This window comes from Cloeon dipterum, chromosome 4 (genome assembly GCF_949628265.1).
Source record: "Cloeon dipterum chromosome 4, ieCloDipt1.1, whole genome shotgun sequence".
In the NCBI taxonomy this organism is placed as follows: domain Eukaryota; kingdom Metazoa; phylum Arthropoda; class Insecta; order Ephemeroptera; family Baetidae; genus Cloeon; species Cloeon dipterum.
This window is the reverse complement of record NC_088789.1, coordinates 32,759,723-32,769,231: the sequence shown is the minus strand read 5'-3', so window position 1 is coordinate 32,769,231 and position 9,509 is coordinate 32,759,723. Positions and strand designations below refer to the sequence as shown.

Genomic DNA, 9,509 nt, shown 5'->3' with positions numbered 1-9,509 from the left:
TCTCCTAACTCCTTACCTTGCACTGCATTGTCAGAACGGTCGTCGCGGGCAAAGAGCGCCTCTCTTTAGAGTGATGGACGCTAGGGGGCATAGAGAGCTGGCGCATCTGATTGGTCGCCGTGCCGCACGACTTGACGCATGCGCAGTTTACTTGCAAGCTCAAAAACAACATTTCGGCGTAGGGGTCCAAAAGAGGCCAAGTGGCGCGGGGGTTAATTTAGCCTATTGTCCGTGCATTCGCATTTTACCGTGAAAATAGAGTCTTTTTACAAAACACAACGGGTTTATAGCCGCATGACAGTGACAAAGCGCATGCGTCTTGCAACATGATAGTGCGCTTTAGAGTTACGACTTGGTGGCGCTGGCGAGCAAGGTGCTTAAGGGTTGCCAGCTGCTTTTCCTTTAATATATGAATTTTCCAAGTGTTCTAAGTCTTTTGGAGCATTGCATTTGCACGCGAGGAGTTGACTCGGCAAAATTAGTTTTTGAAGCACTTACTGCCAAGGGATTAGTCGGACAGTTCGATGTAAACCTCCTGTACAAGGCAGCGTCTCACGCAGACTTGCCGATGCTGCAGTGGTTGGTCCAAATAGGCGGAGTGAATGATCATGATGTATTGTACAATATCCTCCTGCATTCTGACAAGAACGCGACTCACGGCGACGAGATTGCCAACTTCTTAATTTCCATCTTGCTAATCTGGGAGTGCCGAACCTTTCTGGCCAGAGCTCTTAAAACCGGAAACTGCAACGTTGCGTTGAAACTCATGAAGCAGGGTGTCGCCTTGGTTGCAAACGAAGAAGAAAAGCAAGCGTACATGCAGCTTTGCGTGAGGGAAGATTCACTTCTGCTTGCCAAATTCGTGAAAGGATTGGGACAACCGAAGGTCCAGTTCGACGAGTCGTTGCTGCTTCTCGCTTTTGAGTTTGCGAGCATCGAAATGTGTCAATGGATTATAGAAAACGCTCATGTTAATCAGCAGCTCTACACTCATCCCAATTGGCTGCTAGCCACCTTGAAGAACAAACAACACGGAAGCAAGATCCTCCTAGAGTTCAGTAAACTATTCAAACCACACGTGAAAAGGTGCTACCGGGATGGAGAAACTCCCCTTCATATTGCTTTAAAGTATGAAAACATCGATGCTGCTGAGGTTTTAATAACGAGTAGTTTTGGTGCAAGATTGGACGTGAAGTGGAGAGGGCGTGGTCTCCTCCAATACTGCGTGGAGAAAAATTTGCTGGCGGGTGCTATGTTCTTGATGCGGATTTGCGGTGAAAATCCGCAGCTTGCAGACGGCGCGACCATTTTACCCCTCGCGGCAGAGTTTGCAAACGTCGAAATGTGCCAATGGCTGATGACCAAGCTGAATTTCGAAACTGCAACCGAAATGACAAAGGCTTTATTTTTACGCCGTGCTGTGCTCAACGAAGCTCACGGATTGGAAATTATTCGGCACTTCATCGGGCAACTTAACCGAGGAGAAGCCGATTATAAAGACGACGTCGACGAAGAAAATGCTCTTCATCTTGCCCTCAAGTTCGGAAAGCTTGACATTGCGAAGGTTCTGCTCGAACACAACGAATCCCTCATTCACGAAAAATGTGGAGGACACAATTTGCTTCTTTTCTGCGTGTCGGCCAATCAGCTGGAGAGTGCTAAATTCGTTTTCGGATTGGACAAGAGCATGGCAAGTGGAGAGAACGGGAAGACTGCAATGCTCATCGCCCGGGACAATGGCAACGAGGAAATGTTTCAGTGGCTTGTGTGCGAACTACACGATTTGAAGCCGACTGATACCGAATCTGCTGACGAAGCTATATTTTCACTATGTTTTAAGAAGATTGGTTTTCAAAATCAATAACCAATAACATTTAGCTTCATACAATGCAAATAATTTTAAGCCTCAATTCTTGGAGCATGTGGAAAGAATTTTGACAGTAGCTTGACCAGTAGTAATGCCAAGATTACAGCGGTAATCATTTTTTTTTCAGTTTTACATTGGTACCTTTTTGGGCATTTTAGAAATAAATTTTTTCAGGAATCGTGTGTAGTTTTAGTTAATAACCGATCAAAATGCTGTTTTTGAGATTGCGTATTAGATAATATGTACTTTTTATTTATTTCTGCACTTCCTGAATGCTTTAATTGCCATTAAATATAATTATAGATTGACTCACTGCACTGCGAGAATTATAGGGCGTCGCCGTCGTGCGCGGCCTATTGGCGAACAAAACATTCTTCCAACATGCTACAAATCATGAAAAAATCTTCAAAGAACTAAAATTCTTAGGCGCCCTTTAACCATGGTTCCTTTCGCGCCTACTAACAATGAGAAAAATAAATTGAGCAATCTCATTGGTCCATACAAATTTAATAGCACAAGCATCGCCAATCGCCACACGAGCGCTTCGGCGCGGCACTCGTGGCAACTAGGCGCGTGGCGATAGGGTGTGAGTTGCGGAGAAATGTATAGTACCTTTGTATGTGAGCTACAAGAATGATTAATGAATGTAAATTAATTTCTAAAGAACGAGAATTTTATTATTTAAATTGAAATTGTGGCAATTTCAGTCAAAATTTGATGGAATTTGAGCTTCTTGCAGACTTTACCCTAACTCCTCGTTCAAATCCCCTTTTTTAGTCCAGCGGCACCTGTGTTTTGAGCTGGTTTTGAGCGTCGTTCGGCCATATTTATTTTGCTTATTGTTTTTTGTGCTTGATAGCTTGATAGATTCAATTTTTGCTGAAAACTCTCTCAGGAATTTGAGCAGTATCTCACGTCTCAGTTCAGGTAAATAGCCCAAAGACTTATTAGCTGCGATCCTCGTTTGTTTATATTTCTAATTCTGTGATGATTTTGCATTCGAGGATTTGTTTCTGATTAAAATCACGAAATAATTCTGGTGCGTGGCTATGGATGTCCATGAAAATCGTAGTAGATATATAGATTGACTATTAATTATGCACATTTTCGGCAGCATGAGCGCCGAGCAACAACAGAAAAGCGATGTTCAGTTAATGGAGTTGACCAAAGTCAGGCTCCAGAATCTGGCGAGGAAGCAGAGGCTGGAGGATCTGGCGCTGCAGTTCGTTGCCGCAAATTTCCAACTTAATGAAGATTTCAACCTGCGTAAGCTTTTTATTTTTATTTTTTTTAGTTTTGGCTTTTAATATTTTGCGTCTATGTCACAGCCTCTCAAATTCGCGAGAAACTATTGCAGAGGATTTTGCAGTGGAGGTGTTTTGCCCGAAATGGAAATTTGGAGCAGTTTGAGAAGATGATGAAGTTGCTGCCACACCTGGTCGGCGAGAGGACTGTCTCGGTCGACTTTACGAGCATGTTCACCTTTTGCCCAAGTGAAAAAATGAAGTTCTCGTTTATCCAGGTGTGCAGATTTCATAAATTTCATCTTTTAGTAGTAAAATATTTAAACTGGCTCTGTTAAAGGTGTGAGAGTTGTTGGCTCAAGCCGCGCCAAACATCGAAGAATTGGCGAGTGAATATCCCAAGCTCATCATTCAGGACCTGCTGCAGCCGCTGACAAAAATGCAGAAGCTGCAGGTTCTGCGGCTCGGATGTTGCGAATTTGACCGTGACGGATTACTTGAGCTGTGCAAAGCTTTGCCAAGTCTTAGAGTGTTGAGCGTCGGATGTCTTTATTACGACATTGAATATTCTGGCTGTGGAAACGACCTTTCAAGAGCCCTGCAGCACCTGAGAGTGCTTGAAAAGGATAATTGGTGCCCATTTCTCCTGTCGGTTTTTTCAAGGGTTGCCCCTCAGCTGGACTGCATTTGCACCTGCGGCAGCGGGACGAGGTCACAACTGTCCGTCTGCACGAGGAGGAGGAGGACAAAACGCCAAATCAGCGAAGGAAATTCTTATATTTGGGCCTTGGTGGTGAGTCTATTGATGGCAAGGAGGAACTCCACGTCAAGTACCCATTCATAATTCACTTGGAGGTAATTTATTATATTATGCACGTAATTTTGTTTAAATATGAGTTTTCTATTGTAGGTGAGCGGTTCCTTCATCAATGAATATGGAGTGGATAGTTTGGATAAATTTCAAAACTTGAAAACTTTGGTTTTGAAAAGCTGTGATTTGACCGACGTGGACAATTTGATGAGAGTTTACGGACAGAAACTGCGCAGGCTCCACATCTTTGCCGATCCCGACACTCCACTGGAAGGACTTACGTTCGGACGCATTTCTGAATGCTGTCTGCAACTGGAAGAACTTGGCTTGAGCGACGTCATCATTCCAGACGCAGATGCCTTCCCAGAACTGCGAGATTTCTCCTGGGTTAATAGGTAAATTTTTATTTTAAAAATGTAATCACTCTTATTTATAATTTCTCCACAGTAAGGATGTGGATTGCGTCATGCCTCTGTCGAGCATCCTGTCTTCGTCCAAACTTGAGAACATTACGCTGCAAGGAAAGTACAAAGTGGAGGACTTGAGGAGCTTAGCCACCCTGATCGAGCAGAAGAAGGTCCTGAGGCAGTTGCAGTCCTTGCACTTGCGCAAGCTATACACCTACACCAGGAATTCAAACTTCAATATGGCCCACTTCAGGGCTGCCGCAAATTTTAACAGGCTATTTACAATACAATGGATATAATCAAGAAAGATATTTATTTATCTTTATCAAGAACAAAGTAAATATTTTTTCCCATATAATTGCATTATTTGTTTCTGTTAATGACCTTCGTTGAGAACTAGCTATCGTTGAGAATCTCTCATTAAAGGATCTCCTTAAACTTTCTTAAAGCGAATTCTGACTCACTGATGCTGCTTTACATTTATAACAATCAGAGAATACTTAGAAACCTGCTAAAAATCGTGAAAGAATTTTCCCAAAAAAATAAATAAATAAAAATCTTAGGCGCCCATGCCCATGCAGATGCTTTCGTAATTTATTGTTATGAAACTTATCGCATCCGACGACAGACTGTGACGTTGTGAAGTGAATGAAAGTTTTATTAAATAAAAGAGTCTAAAAATGGGATCATTTTCAATTTTGCAAATTTATTCATTTCATGCATCTCAAAATCACAAGGACCAATTAAACATCAATAATGTTTCTTGGATGCGTTTTAAACTTACTCTTTTGACATTCGTGCGGAAAGAAATAAATCTTTGACTTCTTGGCTGGCCGCAAAATCCATTACGGACCTTCAGTCGGAGGCCTCAGCGTCCAGGGTCAGCTCCTTGGCTTAGCAGCCACCGACAAATGTCCAGGTCAGCGTACTCTGCGGCCAGGTACAGGACGTAATTTCCATCTTGCCCGAGTTCTCTTTCTTTTATCAGATTCACATTGTTTTTCGAGTGAACGAGCTAGAGATGAAAAGCGCGCGTTTTTTATTTGTATTTCCCGCCCTTGCTTCCGCCAATGGTATTGCTCTCAAAATCAGCTGAGAGCCACCTGATATAAGAAGGCAGGCGAGTGAGCAGTGAAGTCAGCAGTCACCTGAGCGAGCCCTGAGCAACCGCGTGCAGCAGCGCAGCAGGTAAACACTATCTTGATCGTCGGAACTAACAATTTTGTGATAAACTTCATCAGATTGCAATCCTTAGATCTTGATAACGCCGCAATTTCGCTTAATCATAATTTAATCTCACGCAGGGGTGAATTTTAGGGTGGAATCGGTCCCTCAAGGCGCTTTAGAGCCTGATATAAGGACTGTAAAGAGCTGAAAAGGAACCCTAGAGAATTTTATTTCCGCTGATTTTAGCTTAGAAGGTTTTATTTCTCACTACTATTAATTCAGTCATTTAATTGTGATTAGAAGGGTGAAAATCTTATAAATTTTGAATTGCAGAAGAACACTTTTGCTAAATATTCACGAGTTAAGAAATTTAAATAAGTTCTTATCTGCCAACTGATGGCGCCGCTTGTTATTTTCATAATTTTCTGGAATTGGAAACGCAATTTCGAGTAAATTCTCGATTAAAAATAAAATTAATTTGACGGTTTGGAATTTAAAATTATACTATAGCAACAAATCGCGGTCAAATAGTTTTTTTTAGCTTTTGCCTTGTACATTTTCTCGAAAAGGAATGCAATCCTCCATTTGGTCAAATGTCAACCCTCTACTACTAGATTTTTACCAAATTTTTATCTTTTATGTTTCAGAATTTTTTGAATTCTCTCAACGCTACCCTTATAAAAGGAAAAAGGTCAATTGGACGGACTCGCCAGGCCAAAAAGAGAGCAGTGGGTTTTTTAAATTCCTTTCATTGACGCATTTTTTCTAACATTCCAATTCCTTACATTGCAGAAAAACGACTTCTAGAAAACAAAAATATTTTTCTTCAAATGGAATTCTCCGCGATGGAATCTTTGGAAGAAAAAATAGAATTCGTCATGAAAAACAGAGGTGAAACTCCGATGCTGCTTTTCGCTTCCAAAGTGGGTGATTTGGAAATTTGCGGCTATTTCGTGGGAATAGGGGCCAACGTCGTCGGCACCGTGGACAAAATAGGCTCCAACGTCTTCCACTACGCCGCCAGGAACGCCGCGCATGGCTTGCAACTGCTCGAATACTTTGCGAGCCTCGGAGCAGACGTCAAAAGAAAAAATGACGTTGGTGAGGGAGCGGAAATGGTTGCCGTCAAAGAGGGAAACTTCGACTTCGCCATTGCACTGTTCAACAAAAGATCAGATGATATCAGCTTCTTGGCACACTGCATCGCCTATCAGGTTAAACTGGACTTATTGAAGTCTTTGTACGAGAAAAACGCGTCCGTGGGAAACGTGGACAACAACATCGACTTGAAATATCTGATTCCCGTAGCGGCAGGGTTCAGAGACTTGGACATCATGAAGTGGGTACTCGAGATCTGCAGAAGCAGCTTGGAATATAGCAGTCATGTGAGAAAAGGAATTCTCCTTTCGTCTCTAAAGGCATGCGGAGACAACATGAAGCACAGCGAGCAAATCGTTAGGTTTTTAATGGAAGAGTGCAGTCTGGAACTTTTGCCGAGGGATTTGGAGTTTCTTTTGAAATCCGCATTTTTGAAAGGAAACATTCCAATGGCAGATTATCTGATGAAGAAGCATGGCGCTTCTATATTGGATAGAAAATCATCGTTTCTTGAAGAACTCATCAGCGATGAAAACGTGAAGGTCGAGAGCATTGGAGAATTCCTCAACCTGGCCGGAAAGAAGATGGATGAGTTCCTCATCTATCCTCTCCACTTAGCTTCTCAGCATTCGAGGCCTGATGTGTGCGAATGGATGGTTCGTCAGGGCTTGGACGTGACTGCTGTCGATAGGACCACGTTGGGCACGGTTCTCCACTATTCTGTTTTGAATAAATCGCACGGATTGGCGAACATTCGATTCTTTGCCCCGAAAATGCCCGTGAAAGACATGAACCGAAAGGATGTTCTAGGCAAAACGGCGCTTCATGTTGCCCTCTGCAAATCAAGACTGGACATGGCCGAGGAACTGATCAAATGTGGCGCTGATTTAGACGTCGATTTTAAAGGATGCAATCTGCTGCTTTATTGCGTGGGAAGAAACAGGCTGCTCAGCGCCAAGTTTGTGTACGCAAAAAAGAAGAGCATGGTCAATGGACTAGGACCAGAAGGAAAGATCGCTTTGCACATCGCCAGCGAGTTAAAAAACAAGCACATGCTCCAGTGGCTGAGGGAAATCACCACCCCGACCTTGACGCTGAAGGAAATACTCGACAATATTGCATCACGTTAGACCAACATCGAAATTTACTGTGATTTGTACAGTAAAATTTCTTGAATAAATAATCCTGTGAATTTTTTCAGGGATTCATGTGTGATATATATCTTTAATTTCAGTTCATTTTGAAAAACTGGGAGCAATATAGAACCACGCAATAGTTTTATTTGCCTTGAATGGTATGCAATCCGCGCATCAAGAGCGTACACACGGCGGCAGTTTCCACTCTTGTGCCAGGCATTTTTCTCGCAATGTTGTTTGTTGGAAACGCAAAAAATTAATAATAATCATAGTTGGAACAGTAGAATTTACCATTAACACCGCAACAAAGGAGCTGTTGGAAATGCTCTTGTTGCAGGTTCTGGCGTCAGATTTTGGGAGAAAAACATTTGCAATTATAATCTTGAACTAATACATACCAAGCATTGGCGAAATTCCGCATTAGTTCGCGGACAACTTTTAATTCATTTTGTTTCTTATTGAGCCTATAGTAAAATTTCTCATGAAACAGACTTAGATTCAAAATGATTTTATTGCGAGTCAGCAGGGCAACTGTGCCCCTTACATCCACATCCAGAACACAAAAAAAATATAAAAAACGCGATTTTTCGATTTGATTACAGAGGGAAAAGTAAAATCAGTGAATCGGTTCCAGAGACGGAGCTAAATATATTTTTAATAAAAACTTCAAAATACTCTAATGAAATTTAATTGGATAATACTGAAGTTGTTAATGTCTGCCGAGTTACAAAAATACTGATAAAATTGCTGTGTTTTGTGAACGAATGACATCAACTCGGTAATTTTTATTGCTCCGCTCGTCGCGCTTCTCTGTCGCGCACATCAAAGAGCAGCGCCGGCGGTGGGTGGTTGCTCCAATTCTCTCTTTTATTGCGACGTCCGCTATCACAAACGGCACCAAATGCGAATTTTTTCAATTGTTTCCTTTTGAAAAATCATAAAAATTCATTTTTTTTTTAAAGTTTCTAAAGCACTTTTATAGTCACCAGGCCTGATAATTATATAATTCTCTTACGTTCTCCAAAATAATTAAAGACCAATAATTGTTTTTCTCATGCTTATCAATTTCCGACGTGCGACGTGTGTATTTTTATTGCATGATTACAATTTTATTGCGGCAGCCAGGCAGACAGACGCCGACCGGCTCGTAGATAATCCTAATCCTGCGTCGTCGCTAAGAGATAAAACAGCCAAATCGAATGCTTTATTGTCATTTCTTTCCTGCGTTTCTTGCAAGCAGCGCAGTCGTGAAGAGAATTTGCTGCTAGCTGCCGCGATGTCGGACAGCTTGAATAAGTGGAAAATATTTCAGGTTCTTAGCGACGAACTGAAGCGGAATATCAGGCTTGCAGTCGTATTTGGTAAGCTATTAGTTTTATTTTTTTTTTTGCATAGCTTTAAATGGTCTTGTCTAATGTAAAAAAATTAATAATTATAAATTGAATAAATGGGTGGTGCATTTTACTATTTAATTTCCACTGCCCGCTGCCAAATTCATTGATTTCAATATGTGCATCCTCTGATCTTTGCTATTTAACATTTAAAGAAGGAAGCGCAATTTACGCGACGAAAGATGATGAAGTTTTCGGCTTCGGGGAAAACAAAACAGGATTTCTTGGTACTGGCGACGAGGAACCACGCACAGAGCACACAAAAATTGAACAATTGTGCGGACAAAACATTCAAGGTGAAGTTTAAGGATTAATTATTGACGTGACTCCCAAATAAATACGGCATATGTATTGATTTAGGGTTGCAGTTCTCAAATATTACGTTTTT

The 9,509-nt window shown here is 41.6% G+C and overlaps 2 protein-coding genes across 2 annotated transcripts; both read left to right on the top strand.

Annotated features, from left to right (window-relative positions):
• Nucleotides 1-568: 568 nt before the first annotated feature.
• LOC135943837 (uncharacterized) lies at nt 569-1,864 on the top strand. The gene has a single exon (XM_065490504.1). It carries the CDS (start codon nt 569-571, stop codon nt 1,862-1,864), a length of 1,296 nt encoding a protein of 431 aa, XP_065346576.1.
• Nucleotides 1,865-6,341: 4,477 nt separating this feature from the next.
• Nucleotides 6,342-7,724, top strand: LOC135943836 (uncharacterized). The gene has a single exon (XM_065490503.1). The coding sequence runs from the start codon at nt 6,342-6,344 to the stop codon at nt 7,722-7,724; it is 1,383 nt and encodes a 460-aa protein (XP_065346575.1).
• The last annotated feature ends 1,785 nt before the right edge of the window (nt 7,725-9,509 follow it).

Bases quoted from the DNA above. Each gene is read 5' to 3' on its own strand.
- LOC135943837 (XM_065490504.1), top strand. From the start codon at position 569: ATGCTGCAGTGGTTGGTCCAAATAGGCGGAGTGAATGATCATGATGTA.
- LOC135943836 (XM_065490503.1), top strand. From the start codon at position 6,342: ATGGAATCTTTGGAAGAAAAAATAGAATTCGTCATGAAAAACAGAGGT.